The sequence below is a fragment of the Botryllus schlosseri genome, chromosome 15, assembly GCF_051294905.1.
Source record: "Botryllus schlosseri isolate E-star chromosome 15, Bs_hap1, whole genome shotgun sequence".
In the NCBI taxonomy this organism is placed as follows: Eukaryota; Metazoa; Chordata; class Ascidiacea; order Stolidobranchia; family Styelidae; genus Botryllus; species Botryllus schlosseri.
The window spans coordinates 21,883,513-21,904,766 of NC_137250.1; the positions used below are offsets into that span (position 1 = coordinate 21,883,513).

The following is a 21,254-nucleotide window of genomic DNA, read 5'->3' on the forward strand; positions in this document are numbered from 1 at the left end:
CTGCATTCACAATACATGAATAGCTGTGTTTTAGTAGTCGATGTTGCTCTGTTTTGCGATGTCACTGTCGAACAATCATGACATAACCATCGCTAATCATTATGCAATAAACGGCATTGTCTCTAAACGATAATAGAGAGCAGCCGAAGCCTGCGATTGCTCACGCTTTTTGCTAATTGGTAGCGCGTTACACTGATAATACGAATTACTGGGCACAATGGCTGAAAGTGATGCGCGATTGGAAACAAACATGAAGAAAGGTGTGATTTCAAGTTTTTTATCGAGGGAGATTTTTTTCAAGCGTTTGTTCCCATGTAGCCTATAATACGCACCCCTGATTTTAGGGCAAAAAATCGCGAAAATTTTGCGGATTATACATGGAAAATCACGGTATTCATTGTACACTTAACAGCATTGCCTCTAAACCAGAGGTCTCAAACTCAAACGTGCTCGCGGGCCAGTTTTCCTGTTTTGACGACGCCGCGGGCCGCAGCATTTATAGGGGTATTCTATGTCTTTCCAAGTAGGCCTTATTTGGCGGGAATGAATTTTCCTATTGAAAGTGAGCCGATCCAGCAGACTGACAGTAAACACACATCGTCAAAATGCGATTTACTTTTGTATCAATTTAGGCCTGGCACGAAAAGAATCATCACATTTATAACTATTTGAATAGAATTGTTGTTGTACATGATATATATTACCTCTAAGATATAGACACCATATGGGCGGGCAAATGTATGATGCCATCATAAAAGCGATCGGGTTAAAATTTTCCGCTACTAGGAATATTCTGAATCCAACAGATTGATAACAGATACTGATCTGATATCAAAACATTTTTAAGTTAAGCATTGTAATTCCAATCCAGGATTCGGGTATACTTCGGCTATTAATCTCATGGTCAAATATCTTCAAATATAGGAGCAGAAAAAATATAAATATAATATAAATATATGAATGTGTCCTAGCGATTGAAATGTCGAAACGCAGAACGGCCCATTGTTGTTACATCGTTGGAGCGTACCACTACGGTACTCGGTACCTTTAAGTGGCCCTAATAACATGGTTTAGCGACCAAAGACGTAACTAACAGATTGCCAATGGTTGCCATAACTATACTTGCTTCGTTAGCGAAATACCAAGCTGCGACCTTCTGATCTATTACTATTCCCCTGATACGCGATTAGTTTGTTGCGTCCATGGTTCTAACAAATTTACGGCATTCCGAGTCACTCCAAGTCCACTCGAGTCATTTTCATTTTGTCATCGAGTTAGCCTGAGTCTGAGTAATTCTAAGAAAGGTCGCGTCCAAGTCCAACTCACAAATTTCAGTCTAGTATCGTCTAAGGATCCGGTTTTGTCATCATGAATTGGAAATGTGGCGAAATAGTAAATGTTCCACTGCATGGTAGTGTTTGCAATTGATGTGATAGTGAAGTTTGATGAATAGTTTAAGGCTTTCGGAGCAAGTTAAGAGGGAATTTTTACTTTATAACCTGATAAGATATATGTGACACTCATATTTTGTCAAATTAATAAAAATCTAAAATGTCGTCGCGGACCGCACAAAATGCTCTGGCGGGGCGCATGCGGCCCGCGTGTTTGAGACCTCTGCTCTAAACGATAGGAGATAGCAGCCAAAGCCTGCGAGGCCCGCGACTCGATAGTTCAGACCAGCGACATCTTGCGCATGAGGCCTACTACAGATGCGATTGCTCAGACCTGCGATTACGTCGTGCGCACCAGGCCTGTCGGAGATGCGACTGTCGTGTTTAGGCCAGCGATTACGTCTTGCGCACATGTTTAGTAAAATGTTTTTCTGGTTTTCTTGAAAATGCTACAGGGGAACTGTATCATGTGAGATGAGTCGAGCTTGGTGTGCAGACATTTACCATTATCTTGCTCATGAGAAAAAAGTCTGATTTGATGTGAACTGAACTTAGCTTTTGTTGTATTGATCTCTATTTTGATATTTAATGCAACTTACCAGTTTCTGCGAGTTTAGTAATTCTAATTCCAATATAATTTGGTGAAAACGGTGTAGCTATGAACCAGGGTTGCAACCAAATCCCAAGGTTTCGCATCATAAGTAAATCTTACTTTTATTGTTTTGACTCGAGTCAGGTCGAGTCATTCTCATTTCACCACCGAGTCAAGTCTGAGTTCAAGTTGCGGAGCAGAGGGTCGAGTCCAAGTCATTGTTTTCATTGTTCAGAGTTCACATCAAAGTTCAAGCTATGCTCAACCAACTAATGTTATAGTTCTGCTTCAGTGATATCAAATGTCCCACATTCATAGTATGCTAAATTCTATACTCTTAAAAAATTTCCGGCCCAATTTTCCAACTCAGTAATGATAGACGAAATACCACTAATGTGGTAACCTTACTATTCTCACAAGTTACAATGAAACGCCAGTTCTGGACGACCGAATCTCGAGTCATTTGACTTGGTTGAGTCATTTGCTATGATTTGAGTACACGTTGAGTCAATACACAAAGTGACTCAAGTAGAGTCGAGTGATTTGCTGAATTTGACCCAAGTCAAGTTGAATCACCACCTTACAACCCTGCCTTCAGGGAAAAGTAGGTATTTGACGTATAGAGTTATCCAAGTCATTTTGGCATTTTCCTATCTTTTCATTGCATTGCAATCTTGAGTTATTTTGTATTGACGAAATAATAATAACGAACAAATGAGTAAATAGAAGAGTGAAGTTGAAAATTATCTGTTTTGCTATGCAGAACAATTTGAAAGAGGATCACTCACCACCAATATTTTCCTTAACCATAGTCGATTTTCTTATGTTCCTGACAATTCTTTCATCTAGTGACTGCGTATATTCTTGCATAGCTGTAAATCGAAATGGAGCAAATAATAAACATATGTGTTGTCAGTTAGGTTCCAGTTAAACAAGAGGTTCATTGTACACCAGTTGTACTTCAGTTGAAATTGTAGATGTCATCGTACTAGTCATAAATATTTGAAGAGGAATCGAAATGTTAAGAGATTAAAAGAGTGGGCTAGTCTGGTATTTCTTACTAAAAGTCTGAATATTTGTTAAAAATGTGCTTGATAATACACGCATTTTTCAATCTACAAAAATTGCTTCGCGGGACGGCCGTATTTTTGACATTCCTGGTCTAGAGTCTCAAACCAATATGAGTGTAAAACGTCACAACATCAAGAATTAATTGTCGATAGAAAATTATCACTGATTCGGTTTCGGATGGTTTGGATTTAGCAACTCAAATCTCATCTATTGCAGCCGCAGTTTTATCTTGGCACTGTGGAGTTGATATACAGTTTTCGAATACTAATGTATCACGTACTCACCAATAAGATCGTTATTAATGATCAATAATTGCCTTTCAAGTTCCTTAGAATTATCCTCATCTCCCGTCGAAATATCTATTTGAAAGGAATGAAACTTGAATGCTAACACAATATCAATAATATCACTAAACGTCAAATTATAATGTCATCAGATCAAGACACACACAATGCACAATTCGATAGCACAGATTACGATGTAATGAACAGATACGAGGATGTCGAACGACCAGTTGCGGTCTCTTAAACTGGCATCCACCTCGACCCAGTGACCAATGTCAAAGTTCTTTTTCGATGATAATCTCCATTCTGCGACTCATTCTTGCCGTTCCATTCCTTGAGAGTGCATTCTTTCATCGGGTCTTTTCTGGACTTTTTCTTCGTAATATGAACAGTGATGCGGAGGGGGGAGTAGCCCGGATAAACTTCCGAATCGAACCCGGTTAGAAGGCGCTTATCGTCACCACTACGCTAACTCCTCAGCATTGTCCTACTCAGTCTATTTTGAAACGACTAAAATTCATGTGTCAATGAATCTTTTATGCGTTAGCCTGGTTATCAATAGCTCAATTCTTCCAATTTGGAATAGTCCAACTAATCAGAAACCATTGAATAGTACATTCATATAGAAATGAACCCCAATGTTTTAGGCTGACAATCGCCAGGGGTAACGTAATCGTCAACAACTAGTAGAGAATTGGAAAGAACACTGTATATCAACAATCGTATCTCACAATATGACGTCAACAGCATGAAATTTTGATTAAGAGAGCATTCAATGTACTTTTTTTAGATGGTACACGATTACGAACTCCTTTTGTAGACACGGCCTTGGCTGGTGTATTTTGTTAAAAGTCGACTCCAAGGCGCACAAATGAAAGTGTGAACGCCCCTTTCAACGACGCGAGATTTGCTGTCTCGATAATTTTTCCAAGAAGCGGGATTATCAAACAGATGCTTGCCAATGGCAGAATTTATGGCCTTAGATTGCTGCGCATCAAGCTTGAGGGGATGAGTCAAGGGTGAGCTTTTCACAGAGCATGAAGCGTGTGTTCTAATAAATCTAGGGACATGTTGATTTATGTGTTCCTGTAAACGCTTTGACATTCTTCCCACATCGCCACAATAACAGTGGCACTTATATCCTTAAACTACGTTGCTTTGTTGAAGTGCAGGAAGCACGTCTTTACGTGTTGCAGGGAGCAGTTGTGTTGTCGTAAAAATCACGTTATTCTTCACTGTGTCGCAACACTTATTTACCACAGAAATCTATTGCTTTTCAAAGCGAGTGGAAATAGGACCAAGCCAAGGTAGGTGGATATAAACATCTTTCCTTTTCGTACGGTAGGCTCTGTTGACTTTTCCGCGTTAAATTGCGTTTATTTCCTCTCTATGCCGCGGTTGATGACGTGTTCAGGGTAGCCGTTATCAAGTAAGATTTTGCGGATGTTGTCAGGTTCTAAATTCAGTTTTCTACCTAAACATATCATCAATGGTCTATGCACGAGGGTGCCTATGAGGTTGATTTTTCTGCGTCTAGTACTAAAAGAATTCCAACGAAGAGATTGGCCTGTGAATGTTGGTTACCTGGAGACGGATGTTTCAAATTTATTGGAATCATTCTTTTCGATGAGAACGTCTCAAAATGACACAGAGTTATTACGTTAATTTTCAATTGTGAATCGCAGGGCCGAGTTTAAGCGAACAAGAAATTGATCACATTCTAACTCATTCCTGAATATGACAAAAGTATCATCTGCATATCGGCGGTACAACAATGGTTCGACGGACTCATGCTGGGAGAGAAGCCCTCATAATATCCTACGAAAATGTTAGCCAAAATAGGTCCCAAAGGCGAGCCCGTCGCCACGCCTTCAATTTGTTTAAACATAACCATTAAAGTTAAATTCAACGAGCAGGTTGCAGCCTGTAAAAGTTCTACGAAAACAGTACGCGGGAATGATGGTGGTGGTAGCTTGCCGCCGTAAAGCACGTTGGCACAAATATCAATAGTCTCTTCCAGCGGAACGTTCATAAAGAGACTAGAGATATCAAATGAGCTCAGGAACACTTCTGAATTCGACAAATCCAGGTTTCGTATTTCACCAGCGAAAGCGAACGAATCGCGAATACATTCTGTGCCGTACCGTGATAAAGGAGCTATGTCATGTGTTTCTGCTAGCAAATTCACTGGTAAAAGGGATGCAAACATATCTCAAAGCAACTTTCTACAGTACACAATAAAAAGTGCAAAATGTAATTAAGGTAGCCTAAAAAGCTCTTCAGCAGAAATCAAAATAGTCTAAAAACAAAACCACTTGGGTAAGTAGTGCAAGCAGTTGAATAAGTTCTTCGTTGCTGTGACCAAATTAGTCTCACGCAAACTGTGAAAAAATCATGGCATCGAGCGAATACTGATGCCAAAAAATAATCAAAATGTTAAACACAAACATGCAATAATTTGATACCTTTTGCGATTGATTCCAGTTTACTGGTAGTGAATTTTTGAAGCTGCGCAGTGAGAGCGTGGAAATTTCGAAGAAGACTCTGTAATTGTTGTCGATTTCTTTGTGAAGCAGTGACTTGTGTAGCATTTCCTTCATTAATACCTGAAATTTGTTGCGCAAAATAAACCCCCACACCCGCAGGCTGTTGTATGGTAATCATATATCTATTACTGACCTACTACTCAAATAAATGAAGCCATGACTTACAAACTTGAAAAGTTTAGATAAGTGGTTCTTAACCTTGGTCACAGCAGTAGATTACAGGATTTTGAAGGGGGCGGAAGTGCTCAGGGGATGATGTGGTGGGGGTGCCGGGATTAGGGGACGCTGAATCAGGGATACATTATTAAATAGTAAAACAATGGTTTTATATAGCCCTGAGTTCTCATTACAAATCCACATTTAACAAACCATGTCAATCCTGAAATTTTTCGTTGCGATTGCGCGGAATTTCTACCAACGATATTTGCTACATGTTTCCGTGAATGCAGTGGTTTATTCCCCGTTAAAACACTCCCCTCGTGCTAGCTCGGGTTATTTTCCACAAAATTTTTCGTACTATGTATTGTATCCTGCAGTTAAAGTCAAAGAAAGAGGCACTGCACCATTTTTGAGAGTGAGAGCCCTTTGTACATCAAAGATGCTTTGAAGGTTTTTGTCCAAAATGATTTACTAAGTATCCCTGTATTTGAGAGCTACAAAATTAAATCATCAGAATATTTCTACGTCTCATCATAAAGGATGATACTGTTCGGTGTTGTGACCCACAACCTCGCATAAACGTTATATAATATGGGTTGCTTTTTTTGGAGTATATCATGTTACAGTTAATAATTCGGAACAGTACTGAATTCAATGTGAAAAAAGATCCCTACGACATTCTCAGTTGATTTTCTAGTCACACAAAGCAATAATAAAAAACCCAATACAATTAACTTCCACGCATTTCCAATCGTAGAGGTGAATTCAAGATGTGTAGGCTACATAGGGCTCGTTCCAGATGGTATGAGCCCGTACCCGATTGTTGTTATAACGACCTTGATTTTCCGTGCGCAGAGACCGTTTCAGCGCTGCGCATTTGCGCATGTGCGCAGCTTAGAGGAAACATTGGTTACAACCATGCAGAAATGTAATTTCCATTAAAACCCTAGACTGCTCAGGTTGGGGTCCCAAAGACCCCAGGCGAACAAAAATGTGAGCCATATTTTTATGTGCGGTCGGATTGTTCTTGCCAGACATGTAATCCTAAATGGTGTTATACACTATCATTCGGAATAAAGTATTAGCTGATTATCGCTAATACCTCGCCGCAATGAGCTATTGGTTGCGCATTGGTCTGATTTTGCAGGTATAGTGGGCAGACTAAGTAATTATCTCCTCATTGTGATCGGATGGATTTCGACTTTTTGTTGCGGCTTGGCATTGTTACTGTCACTTGGCATTGTTTCTGTCTGCCCAAAACTACAAAGAGAAGTACAGGGTAGGGCCAACTAATTCGGTGGAGATGGAAGCTGTCATTGGTCTTCTTCTTCTGGCTGGGGTTCATAAAAGCTCAAGATTGTCACTTGATGAGTTTTGGGCAGATGACGGCACAGGACTTGATATCTTCAAGGTAAAAAAGTCGCTGCTGAAGAGATTATGATAATGTAAGATATGCGGAAACTAGAAATCGCCAAGTTTATGTATCAGTTTCACAGCGGTCGTTGCCCCGAATATTTCAATGACATCTTTACCTCTAAATCAAAAGCGCACAAGTACAACACACGCGCGTCCATGTCGTCCAAATATCATATGATCGACCGAAAAGATCATCGCTCTATCAAATATGCCGGACCTGATGTGTGGAACAGCATCCCGCCGGCCATCCGACAGTCGACGAGCATGTCCACATTCAAGTCGAAATACAAGCAATTTCTACTAAATAAATACAGTCCATCCTCAATATTACCGGACCACGACTGACCTATCGATCTCGCTTCCCATGACATGCCACCCTATTTCTTGTCGCTTCCTTTTTCTATACTATCTTCTTTACTTTCATTCAGTGTGCATGCCTCCTCTTTACATCGCCTAGGCCAAGGTGGGTGTCTGATTCCATAGACAACTCCTAGTCGCTTCGACATCTTCCTTTCTTTTCATTGTATCGCATTTTTATGGTGTATTGAACTGATAAAATTGCTAATAAACCAATGATGATGATGCGAAAGATTCCGATTCATTTTGCGATGTCTTTGGTTTGATGACATTACCACACGCGAAGATAGAAAAATGACAAATTGGCGAAAATTCGAACAATATCGGATATGATATTGAACACCTTCAAGAAAAATTACGTGTTGTCTCAATTTGTGACTATTGACGAAATGCTTTGGGGGTTTCGAGGACGTTGTTCTTTCCAACAGTATAATCGAAACAAACCGGCAAAATATGCATCAAAGTACATGCCTTGTGTGATGCAAAGACTTACTACACCCACAATTTTGAAATTTATTGCGAGACGCAACTGGAAGGGCCGTACAAAGTCGACAACTCGGCCAAAGAAGTATAGTGACACGGCTGGTGTCTGATATATCAGGATCTGGCAGAAACATCACATTCGATAACTGGCACACCAGTATGCCATTGGTGACGTCATTGCTTCACTACCATAAACTGACAGCAGTTGGCAACCTTCGAAAGAACAGGAGAGAGATACCTCCTGCGTTCATTTCTCTGCGGGGAAGGGAGGTGTACAGCAGCATTTTTGGATTTCAAAAAGACATGACACTGCTGTCATATCTTCCAAAGGGCAAAGGCACAAAGAAAGTTCTTACCATGGTGAGCAGCCAGCATCACGATGATAAAATTGATGAAAGCTCTGGTGACGCTCGGAAATCAGATATATTACTGTAAATGACTGTCCTAATTCCATTGTGCGCGAAAGCGTAAATAGGTCACTCTCGAAGCCACAAGCTGTGGCGGCACAGTTAGTCTGCGACGCACGTGTTCTCAGAGCCCGCATATTCAGGTCGGCGCGCTCGCGCAGCAGTCGTAAGATAGACAATTGGCTCCATTTCGCTTCATTTATTCCTTTTATTTCTTATTGAACCGCAGTATCACTGAACCTGGTAAATCCACAAGTTTCTGACCACTATTACTACTATTTGGCTGTTCTGTGCTAGTAAAGAAAGCTCCTTGGATCTGCGTGTGTGATCAGGATTGCAAGTGTACTCAGAGCGGTCATTAGTCAGTGACTAGTGCGTACAACAGGAACTGTAAGCTGTAGCGTCGACTCCAATCAAGCACTATATCAGCGTGTCTTGCAACAAGCCGTTGCAGCGACCGCTACAGTCAGAAACTTTACCAGTCACAAAGTTGAAAGTCGGAGAAGTTGAAAGTAATGGAAGCTGCAGCAACGCCAGAGAAAGCTGACTGTTCAGCCGTACAAAGTCAAACTGTGGCAACGTCGGAGACGAGTGCTGACTGCCCAGCTCCACCAAGTTCGGAAAATGTTGAAGACGTACGTGGAAGTGTCAAGAAAGAAATTGTGGACCAGATCCCCGCGAAGAGCAAGTCAGTGGGTTCTGATGTTCCAACCAGTAGTGACGGCACTTTCCATGGATTCGATCAGAGATTGGTTGAACTTGAACGTCAGTTCCGTGAAACAGAAAGAGATGTTAAAAGTCGCATAGAATCGGTCGAGGATATTATGACGCAATCCGCAAATAAAGAAGAATTACGGGAAGCAATGAAAGGCGTTTCTCGCTGCAGAGACGAATTGCGCAAAATTACGGAAGAAATTATTTCAAATCACGCTGAAAATACGGAAACAAAAGATTTCACCAACAGTCTGAGGTTGGTGGAAATAGATATTAAAAAAGTCCGGCAAGAAGTCAAAGATTTCATGATGCTTCCATCCGAAAATGGATCCGTATGTAGCCGCGCGAGATCTGGAGCCGGCTCGAGATCGAGTCGTCATACACAAAGCAGTCGCACCAGCCTCGCCAGCAACAAAGAGCTACGTCATACAAGAATAAGGGAAACAGCCGCTCTGGAAGCGAAACTGGAATTTTCAGAGCAAGAAGCTGAAATGAAAAAAAAGTTAGTTGAAGATGAAGCAGAGATGAAAAGGCTTGAAGCTGAAATGAAAAAAAAGTTAGTTGAAGATGAAGCAAAGTTGTCGCAATTGGCTCTGAAGAGTCAAATTGCTGAAAAACGAGCCGAGATCAAGGCTTGTGAGCAAATAGAAAAGGAAGAAAACCCCTTCGGCCTGGACGAAGATGCCCAGTGTGTTGGATCTAGCTTCGCAGAAATACAGAATAGCGTTCCAGTTTTGGATTCGGGAGACAAGGTAAAAAACTTCGTTTTAAGTAACTCTCACGACCGTCCCGAAGTAAGGCCATCTACTGTCAAATTTACGGAATCTAAATCACCAACCTTAGTCATTGATAAATCCCCCCCAATGAACCATGTCTCATGTGTCGAACCGCAAGCAATTGACCAAGAACTGTTTGTGCCGAGTCCTAAATCGCCCACCGATCATTCCATGCTTATACCAAGTGAACGTCAATACAATGTAAGACCTAGGACGCGTATACCCGATATCAAAGTTTGGGTATTTGATGGTGATGAAACCAACTATATAGAGTGGGAGAATTCGTTCAAGGCTTTGGTAGAGGATAGAGTGTACTGTGTCAATGAGAAGATGAATTTGTTGAAACAGCATCTTGGTCCCGACCCATTGAAAGTTGTTAAAAGTCATTTTTTGAATGGTACGGAGGAATCCTACCAAAAAGCAATCGGAGACTTGCGAGACAGGTATGGAAGCCCTGTTGTCATTGGCCAAACCTTCCTGAATAGACTGCGTGCTTGGCGCTACATAAAGGATTATGACAAACTTGGTCTGCGCGAATTCTCTGATTTTTTGGAGCAAGTAGTAGTCAACAAGCATTATGTGTCAGAGTTGGGCATTCTTGATTACTCGACAAGTCATATGTACATAGTGAAGAAGTTACCTCCGTCACTGGTCGAGAAGTGGCGCGTTAAAGTGGCGCAATACAAAGTGGAAACGAATGATAAAAATTGCTACCCGCCCTTTGAGTATTTCGTGTCATTTGTAAGAGATCAGTCAGAGCTCCAAAACATGCCGGAATTCAGAATGCTTAATGAAGACCGACATAGTAACGTCACTCATTCCGCTCAAAAGATTTCGCGTGATAAGCCAAGTGTGTCATTCGGAACTAATGTGAAGCCAGATGAGTTCGATTGCATCTTTTGTAAAAAGAAAGGCCATCATATCCCGGATTGTGTTGATTTCGGGAAGTTGCCCTTCTCTGAGCGAAAATCGTATATGTACGACAAGTTTTTATGTTATGGGTGTGGAGAAAAGTGTAGTAGATCCCACAAGGGGCAAGACTGTACCAAGCGTGTGGTTTGCAAGACATGCGGCAAGTTCCATTTAACTAGCCTTCATTTGAGCTCTGCTCCCAGTGTTTCAAATTGCATTCAAGTCTGTGAGTCCGAAACCATGGAAATCGATAATACCATGCTGGTGCCGGTCTGGGTTAATCCCAAGTCGGATCCCACGAAGATTACCCTTTGTTACGCTGCATTGGACTCATTGAGTAACCGTTCTTTTGTTACTGAAGAGATAAAGAGTGAGCTTCGTCTGAATAGTCAATCCACACATGTGGAGTTGTCTACAATGAGCGGAAAGGATGCATGGCCTATTGAAAAAGTTTGGAACCTCGAAGTTACATCTTATGACAAGAAGAAGAGTGTAAACGTAGCACAAGCGTATGTCAGAGATGAGATACCCGCGAATAGAACACAGATTCCTAAAGCGTCCGCGTGTAAAGAGTGGGCACACCTCCAGAAGGTGGCAGATGAGTTGCCTCCTTATCTGCCAAATGCAAAAGTCGGCATCTTGCTGGGAAGTGATGTGGTCGCAGCGCTAATCCCTCGTGAGGTGGTAGCTGGGGGAGATAATGAGCCGTTTGCGATGAAGACAGACTTGGGATGGGGTGTTGTCTGTAAAATCTGTAAAGGCGTTGATCCTAGCAACGCTATATGTCACAGGATCATAGTGCAAGAAATGAACAATGACGCTAACATTGTATTAGCGTCGCGAGCAAAAGAGATAATCAACCCGAACGCAGTGAAGAACATGTTTGAATTGGAGTTCGCCGAGCATAAAGGAAAGTTATCGTCGCTCTCCGTAGAAGATCGAAGATTCCTGCGGATAATTTCAGACGAGATAAAGCAGCGTCCAGACAAGCACTACGAAATGCCTCTCCCGCTTCGAGACGAGACTGTCGATATTCCCAACAACAAATCGTTCGTTTTGAAAAGGACTGCCCAACTTAGTAAGCGTTTGGCAAAGCATGATGATTTTCGTAATGACTATGCCACATTTATGAGTGACATTTTGAGCATGTATGCCGAGAAAGTCCCTAATAATGAGCTTGATCTGAATAATGGTAAAGTGAACTACTTGATCCACATGGGTGTGTACCACCCACGTAAGCCAAACCAAATTCGTGTCGTGTTTGATGGCTCTGCCAAGTATTTAGGCATGAGTTTGAATGATTACCTGCTAACTGGCCCAGATCTGTTGAACAAAATGTTAGGTGTGCTTTGTCGAATGAGAAAGTTTGATTACGCCATGAGTGCGGATTTGAAAAGTATGTTCTTTCAGTTTTTTGTCAGTCCCAAGCACCGCGATCTGCTGCGCTTCTTTTGGTGGGAAGATGGCGATGTTGTAAATGGCAAGTTGATTGAGTATCGTCTAAAAGTTCATTTGTTCGGGGCTTGTAGCAGTCCCTCCGTTTGCAACTTTGGCCTGAAACGTGCGGCAGATGATGGTGAAGTAGAATTTGGCACGCCTGCGGCAGATTTCATCCGAGATAACTTTTATATGGATGATGGCATAATATCCCTAGATGACGAATCTGAGATGATCGCGCTGGCCAAAAGTAGCAGCGCGTTGTGTGAAAATTTTGGCATGAAGCTTTGCAAATTTGTCTCAAATAGTCGTAAAGTGATTGAAAGTATTGAACCGTCCGATAGAGCTAAGGACATAAAAGAAGTTGATTTGAAAAAGGACGCATTGCCCAATGTAAGAACGCTTGGTATCGTTTGGTGTATTGAAAATGATTCGTTGCAGTTGCGCATGCAACTCAAAGATTGTCCGTGTACCAGGCGTGGCATCTTGTCGACCGTGGCTTCAATATATGACCCGTTAGGCCTCGCCGCTGTTATATTGATTGAGCCCAAAGCCATTTTGCAATCACTGTGTAAAGCTAATGCATCTTGGGACGACCCTGTTCCCCAAGAGTTGTGGATGCGCTGGGAGAAATGGCGTTCGGATATCCATTTGATTGAGTCGGTCCACATAAGACGTTGTTATAAGCCCCTTGATTTTGGCAAAGTAGAGCATGTTGAGCTGCATCATTTTTCTGATGCTAGTAATTTCGCATATGGTCAGTGTTCCTATGTGCGTTTGGTAAATGACAAAGGGGATGTGTCCTGTTCCCTTGCGATGGGGAAAGCTCGTGTAGCCCCATTGAATAAGCAAGTTTCTATTCCTAGGCTGGAATTGAGCGCTGCTGTTGTGTCGTCGCGGATGAGTCGGTTTCTTCGCGACGAGTTGAAGTATGAGAATGTTGTCGAGTATTTCTGGGTTGACTCCATGGTAGTTTTAGGCTACATCAAAAATGAGGCAAAGCGATTTCATGCGTATGTCGCAAATCGAGTCCAGACAATCCATGACCATACTGATGTGGATTCATGGTACTACGTGCCATCTGCACAAAACCCGAGTGATGATGCCAGTAGAGGTATCCCTGTGAGTGATTTCAATGCAAAATGTCGTTGGTTGTGTGGCCCTAGTTTCCTGCATGTTGTGGGTCCCTTTGCAGCCCCTGAGTCCACCTTTGAACCGTGTGAGTCAGAAAAAACAGTAATTGCTAATGAAATGAGAAAAGCAACTGCCTTTGTGAGTAATGTAGTGCAAAATCAAACGCACCCTACGTTTGGGGTTATTGATCCAGATACCCTTGGGCATTTCTCGTGTTGGGATAAGTGTAAGAGATCTGTGGCTAAAGCTATGCGTTTTGTTGCTGTATTGAAAAAATCGGATCCAGGAGATCTGTCTGTAAGTTTACTCCAAGATGTTGAATGTCTGCTTGTGCGCTCAGCTCAGTACGAATGTTTCGCAAAGGAGATTGAGACTTTGCACAGTGGGAAACCACTGCAAAAAAATAGTGCTTTGTTTCGCTTGAATCCGTTTCTCGATTCTTGTGGTATGCTACGACTCGAAGGTCGCATTGAAAATTCTGATGAGCCCTATAATGTGAAACACCCAGTTTTGATACCCAAAAAGTCGTGCATCACTGATATGCTAGTTCGTCATTTCCATGAACGTAGTAACCACTCCGGTCGCTACATGACTTTGAATCTTATCCGTCAGCACGGGTATTGGTTGATAAACGGATCGTCTCGAGTGACGCATGTAATTGGTTGTTGTGTTACTTGTCGCAAGTTGCGACGGCCCCTTGAGAGCCAGAAAATGGCGCCTTTGCCAGTAGATAGGTTTGATACTGAAGCGCCCTTCACCTACGTTGCGTGCGATGTCTCTGGTATATACTACGTGAAAGAGAAGCGATCTACTCTGAAGCGTTATTGTGTTGTGTTTACATGTTTGTCTTCTCGCGCTATCCATTTGGAATCGTTGAATGCTATGACCACTGATTCCTTCATCAACGCCCTCCGCAGAATGTTGGCCCGTAGAGGTCCTATGACGCAGCTGAGATGTGACTGTGGCACAAATTTTGTCGGCGCTAGTAATGAGTTGAAAAAAGCTGCTGTGAAATTGAACCAAACCAAAGTGAAAAACTTTTTATTGAATGAGCATTGCGATTTCATTGAATTCAACTTTGCCGTTCCCCATGCTAGTCACATGTCGGGAGCAGTCGAAAGACAAATCCGAACCGTGAAGGCTGCTCTTAATCCTTTGTTGCTGAAATTTGGTCATATCTTGTGTGATGAGTCTTACCGTACATTTCTTGCCGAAGTTGAGAATATTGTAAATTCAAGACCGTTGTGTGTGCAAAATTTGAATGACCCATCAGCTCCAATCCCATTGTCCCCTCAGCATATTCTCACATTGAAGTCCAAGGTTTTGTTGCCTCCACCAGGAGTATTTCAAAAATGTGATATATATTTGGTAAAACGATGGCGCAGGGTCCAGTACCTTGCCAATGAGTTTTGGAGTAAATGGAAACGTGAGTATTTGAGCTCACTGCAAAATCGAAGTAAATGGAATGATGTCAAACGGGATTTCAAACCCGGCGATATTGTTTTAATTTCTGACCCTAATCAGCCCCGGAATTTTTGGAAACTTGGCCGAGTTGAGGTTGTCACGCCAAGTGGTGATGGGCACATTCGGAAAGCAACTGTGTTAGTTGCGACAACGGAGCTTGATGCAAAGGGTAGACGCACTGCTTCTTCCACTTATGTTGACCGCCCCATTCACAAGTTGGTGCTTTTGATGTCAGTCGATTCTTGATCGCCTGTTTTTCTCTGTGTGATATGTGTGAATCTCGTTATTTTTTGTTGTTGTTGTTATTGTTATTTGTTTTCGTACATACTTGAGACCATTAGAATCTCTCGTACTCTATGTGTTATCAGTGTAGTCCGATTTCCCGAAGTGGAGCCACATTGTTTACACGTCTGTGAAAATAGTTGTAAAGACATTTATGTTGCACAAAAATGTCCTTAAAAGGGGGAGTGTAAATGACTGTCCTAATTCCATTGTGCGCGAAACCGTAAATAGGTCACTCTCGAAGCCACAAGCTGTGGCGGCACAGTTAGTCTGCGACGCACGTGTTCTCAGAGCCCGCATATTCAGGTCGGCGCGCTCGCGCAGCAGTCGTAAGATAGACAATTGGCTCCATTTCGCTTCATTTATTCCTTTTATTTCTTATTGAACCGCAGTATCACTGAACCTGGTAAATCCACAAGTTTCTGACCACTATTACTACTATTTGGCTGTTCTGTGCTAGTAAAGAAAGCTCCTTGGATCTGCGTGTGTGATCAGGATTGCAAGTGTACTCAGAGCGGTCATTAGTCAGTGACTAGTGCGTACAACAGGAACTGTAAGCTGTAGCGTCGACTCCAATCAAGCACTATATCAGCGTGTCTTGCAACAAGCCGTTGCAGCGACCGCTACAATTACCATTTTATAACAAAACGTGGCGTCGATGTGGCAGACAGAATGGTGCCAAACTATTCCTGTTCTCGCAATAGTAAGCGCTGGCCTCTGACGATCTTCTTTGGATTGATGAACTTGTCTGCATGCAACGGCTATATATTATCTTTGCTGGCTAAAGGTAACCGCGCGAAGAAACAAACACACAGAGGATTTGTAATGGAAATTGCACTGGCCCTAACAAAGAAAAATGCAGTGTCCAGGCAATCTAATACTCACTTGCGCGTCCGCACAAGACTCGCGTCTAAAAGAATTTTTCCGGGAGAAGACAGTAAAATGCCACCAGCAAAGCTCTCCAAAGCTGCACGTGGCAAATGCTGTCTTTGCGGTAGAGCACAAGACCGGAAAACAACCGAGAAATGTGGAAAATGTGGGGAATTTGTCTGCCAAGCACACTCTGTGAAAATAGCGTGATGTCAAGAGTGCATGGAGCCGGAGGATTCGGATTGAATCTACTTTGTTGTTGTCGTTGTTACTCTGTTGTATTGTTGTATTGTCTAGTTTTGTCTTGTTGTTCTTTCTTTGTTATTATAATTAATTGGGGGGGGGGGGTTGTTTGACCCCATATCGCCATTTGCGTATTGGTGTTACGCCTCAGCGGTAACTTTTAAATGGGTAGACAGTAGGGTTCAAAAAGGGAAGATTCATCGTTATAACGTCATGCAAGAGGTTATTAGACAGCTGTATAGCGAAATTGGTAAGACAAAAAGCATATTAACTGATGGGGTCTAATCGACCCCACCAGAGCGATCGTGTAACGATATTCCACCTGAGCAGTCTAGGGTTAACATGCGTAGTTTCGGAATACATGTTTCGTTTCGTATGCTGTGATATGCAGAGGTGGTCAGTAACTTGGGGCCTTGTAATATGGGTTTTCCTCTACTCTTGGTACTTACTCAAGTAGATCTGATTTTCTCTACTGGGTAATTTCCTGCCAAATGAGCAAATTTATTTTCAGATGAGCACCAAGGTTAATGGATGGCTATGAAATTAGGCACATTGATTCTTCTGTCATTATCATGAGGAAATCCAAAATTTTTTTCTCAAATTCAATCTGATGACCGAGTTACACTCCTCACAAAATCATGCTTTTTGCATGTCACGCTTCAGTGATTTTCAGCAAATCTGCAGTGAAACAGCAATATATCTTGCTATGATAGTTTGATAACCCTAAAATTTGGTGGAAATCTCCTCAAGAGCCTGACTAACATATAAAGTGAGCCGAATGAACCATTTGAAGTCTATATCATGTTAGTGAGGCTTGTGAGTAGCAGCTTTTCATTTTCCTACAGCTTAAATGGAATGTGGTATATCTGAAAAGGGGAAAATAAATTTAACGTCATTTTCATGAATTCATGGTTTTCAATGTGCATTCTATCTTGCTACAAAAAATGAACAATTAATTTCCACGTTATCTGGTGGAAATTTGACAATTTCTGATTACTGTGAATTTTTGGTATTTCCAATTATGACGTCACAAGCTAAACAAGCTTAACAAAGGAAATTCACATAAATTGGTTGTATAGGCCTACTGTAAATGAATACATGTAATTCAATCCAAATTTCCCATGCCAATTGGTCTGGAATTTACAGTTTCTCTAATCATAAACCACATAACTAAAAATGAAATTGTTCTCGTAGCATACTTGTACAAAAGCATCTCAATTTTTCATGCTTATAAAAGGGATCCATGCACTTCTTGAATCTCAGAGGATACTTGGAGACAAGATCCTTATAATGATGGTGGCAAATATTTGTAATTTTGTCCTTGTCAATGAATGCCCTGCGACTTATCAGTTCAAGATCATTCTTCAATAAGCTTGGCACAGTTATCAACCCGGTTTTCGTGGTAAAATGTAATTTGTGGCAAATTTCTTCCAAGTTTCTTCCAATACTGAAATTTTCAAGCTGAGACATCACCTTTCTAACTATGCATTCAATGAGTTATTTACCTGTTGAAATTAAGACAATAAAGTCACTCACTCACTGAAATTGGACTAGTTACTCAGCCACAACTGTACTGTAATTCCCATGGCCAGTTTACTCCATTCAGCCACCTTTAACAATCGACGCATTGTGACATCACAGTGAACAATGCCTTGAAAGTTTTAGTTCATTGTTTATCTAATCCAATTCTTAATTTGAAGTTTTTTACTGGTGTAGTTGGAAATTAATGAATTGAATCAATATTAAATGGAAGATAATATATTCAAGATCATTTTTTCAGAATTTGGGCTTCTAAAATTTTTGCCCTTTTTATTTATGGGTGTGTAAACTTTCGGTACCAAAACATGCAGTAGGAGTCTTTGGTGACATTATTTTATATGATAACATATTCTGAAATGTTTGGGCCATCAATTTAAGAATTCTTGGATACCAGTAGTATCATGTCCCCAAATTTCAGCCACGCTGACGGCTTTTTACCTTTAAAATTCTGACATTGAAAAAATAATTGACGGTGTTCAATGAAGCGTGACAAGGACAATTTGCAAACTTTGAAGCCTCATAACTTGGTACTGTTTCAGAATTTTTCAAAAAAAAATTTGGATTTGGCCTGTCTAAAGCTACATCAGCCAGTGTGCCAAATCCCATATAAATTCTCCAACCTTGGTGCAACCCCCTTGTTGATTTGGCAGGAAATTACCCTACTTCTACTTCATAATATTTTGTGATCTACTTACTTACTTTTCGCTATTTTCAGTTTGTCAAGTAGAAGTAGTTTAATCCTCAATACGAAAGATAGCCTGAGGAATTTCGGGCTGTTTTCACGAGGTACCAACATTTAATATTCATAAAAGTCAAGTAAAGCTAATAAATTTTGTTGCGCTTCGCGCACACCCGCACAGTAATTATGGAGTGACAAATATATGTTTTCACGAAAGTATCAGTGAATGTAGTTTAGGTACCGGATTGCTTGGTTCCGCTCACACCGCATTGTCGCACATATCAAATATTTCATCACAGTAAATATGGACTACCATAACGTTTGAAACTAGCGTTTCGCAATCCAGCAATTACCTATCATATCGTAATCTAGCAACCCATTACGTGTCTTCCTAATCTGGAAAATCCAGCTATTTTTTAACGTTACACCTGTTTTAGCAGATCACCTTTGAAGCTTTATGGACAAAAGACATGAAATATATTTTCTGCATTTTTAGAAGCGGTATTTGTATTTCACTTCCAATTGCGAGTATCATACTTTGAGTTCTAATTACTTTCAGTTCTTTTGTCTGCAGAACATACATGTTGGAACATAAAAGCAAATGTAGTAATGCCTCTATTTTTCGAAAATTAAGCAACACTAAATATAACTTTTACGTTTTACAATAGTTGTTATCAACGTACACTGATCGAGGAAAGTGATGAAACCGTATCCGATACAATTTCCACGTATTGCGCTTCGCCTAAACTTGGGGCCTTGTAATATGGGTTGGGGCGTCATGCCATGATATTCTCTAAAACGGGGTATTCTAGTAAATAATAGATTAGTATCGCATTTTCATATCAATACTTTAATTTGCATCCCATGATGCGAAACAATGCTTATTCTGTCAAAAATTGATACCTCCTGGGATGCATCAATACGAATCAAGCTGTCTGCACCTTCCGCATAGCTCAATTCGCAGCTTTTGGTAGTAGGCCTACATGCGAACAAATTAAGACTGCTTTCAAAACTACCTACTTACTTGAGTAGACCAGCTCTGGTGATATGACCAATCGAGTATTACAACTTTTCACACCAGTGGAAAATAGTAACAAAACTATGGTTTCGTTCATATATTAACTCTTCGTGGCACGGAGCGTATAATTTCGGTTCCCGAAGAAAAATCATCCTTCACTACTCGACTCAAATCATTATAATTATTACGAGTGCTCGAATCATTGCGTCAAGTCCTGCTATTTAGCCGAAAAACAATTTCAATAGAATTCATCTGCCCTCTTCACTATTACAGGCTAGTAAATATCAATATTGGAGTAGGCTACTGTTGATCTTTTTCCATGCACAACTGCACAAGATGATGGAAGGCTGCGACAATTTGTGTGTCTAGGCTGATCAATAAAGTAAGCTACTTCGTAATCACCTTGAGATACATCTGTAAATTTTTCCGCCAGAACTTCTGTAAGACTGTTGATAGCGCTTGACTGTCTTCCGTTGCTGGTTTCAATCTCTGTAACAACATAAGATCCACTAGCCCATGTATACCTGCAAATTAAACATCATTTCACACCTCCAAAAGCCATCTCTTGAGAGTCAATCATCATGTGAACTACATTAATTCCATTATGGTCAGTCTGTACGAAAATATCGCTACTTTATGCTATCAGAATAAACTGAAGAGCATATTTTGAATGACTACAATAGCTCGTTACAACATTACTCATCTATAGCAAATACAAATTTATTAACATTTATAATCGAACACTCGATAGCATTTCTGTATATGCTGGTCCTATGTCTTGCATGCAGCAGAGGAACATCACGTAGTAACTTGGCTGCGCAGTAGTCATCAACTTTATTCTAAATAACTTTTTTATTCAGATTTTACTGGCCATAAGATAAAATGTTGTTTAGCTAAAAAAAATGCTGCACAACAAATTTGACCCGATTCCGACACGTAGAAGCAAAGCTGTTGGTGTTCAAAATTTTGATTTGAAATAAAGGCAATATTATTTATGGTGTGTATTATAATCAATATTTACAGAATTTCCAACCGTAATTCTTTTTTCAAATCCAATATTGTATGCTCCAATAATTTCGCTTCTACTGGTTGAAATTGAAACAAATTTTTTTATTTCTACTTCTAGAAAACTTTTGCATGGGGTTGGCATTAAACTTTGAAAAAAAAAATTTTCAATAAATCTCTCATGTTATAATTCTAGTAGCTTCACTTTTACGCATCTAACAATTTTATTGAATACCGGTCAAATTTGAGGAAATATGATTGATTTTTTTTAACAACCCTACCGTGCATTGAGCAAACTTGCAAGAATGTTTACAACTTGTTTGTAAATCAAGGGTGGCCAACCCTTATAGCCAAAGGGCCACATTTGAATGACGAACTATTGCGCGGGCCACTAGCCGCGCCAAGCGCGAAATTTTTTCGAAGTTCATAGGTCAATATTATTGTTACTTGACTATATTGCGGGCCTGCTGTATAT

The 21,254-nt window shown here is 40.8% G+C and overlaps 2 protein-coding genes across 6 annotated transcripts in view; one reads left to right on the forward strand and one right to left on the reverse strand.

Moving 5' to 3' along the window:
* The window catches only part of LOC145458138 (uncharacterized), a 28,504-nt gene that overhangs the window by 2,070 nt on the left and 5,180 nt on the right, over window positions 1-21,254 (reverse strand). For 4 of the 5 annotated variants that reach the window (XM_080336488.1, XM_080336491.1, XM_080336487.1 and 1 more), the window contains 5 exons: window positions 20,324-20,387; window positions 20,177-20,263; window positions 5,804-5,944; window positions 3,339-3,413; window positions 2,772-2,855 (listed from right to left, as the gene is read on the reverse strand). In XM_080336488.1, coding sequence (XP_080192614.1) covers window positions 2,772-2,855; window positions 3,339-3,413; window positions 5,804-5,944; window positions 20,177-20,263; window positions 20,324-20,387 — 451 coding nt within the window. The remainder of the gene's footprint in view (window positions 1-2,771; window positions 2,856-3,338; window positions 3,414-5,803; window positions 5,945-20,176; window positions 20,264-20,323; window positions 20,388-21,254) is intronic. The other variant, XM_080336489.1, reaches the window with a different exon arrangement.
* LOC145458129 (uncharacterized) lies at window positions 8,730-16,008 on the forward strand. The gene has a single exon (XM_080336467.1). It carries the CDS (start codon window positions 9,222-9,224, stop codon window positions 15,387-15,389), a length of 6,168 nt encoding a protein of 2,055 aa, XP_080192593.1. The 5' UTR covers window positions 8,730-9,221; the 3' UTR covers window positions 15,390-16,008.

Coding starts and splice junctions, on each gene's coding strand:
- LOC145458129 (XM_080336467.1), top strand. CDS start 9,222: ATGGAAGCTGCAGCAACGCCAGAGAAAGCTGACTGTTCAGCCGTACAA.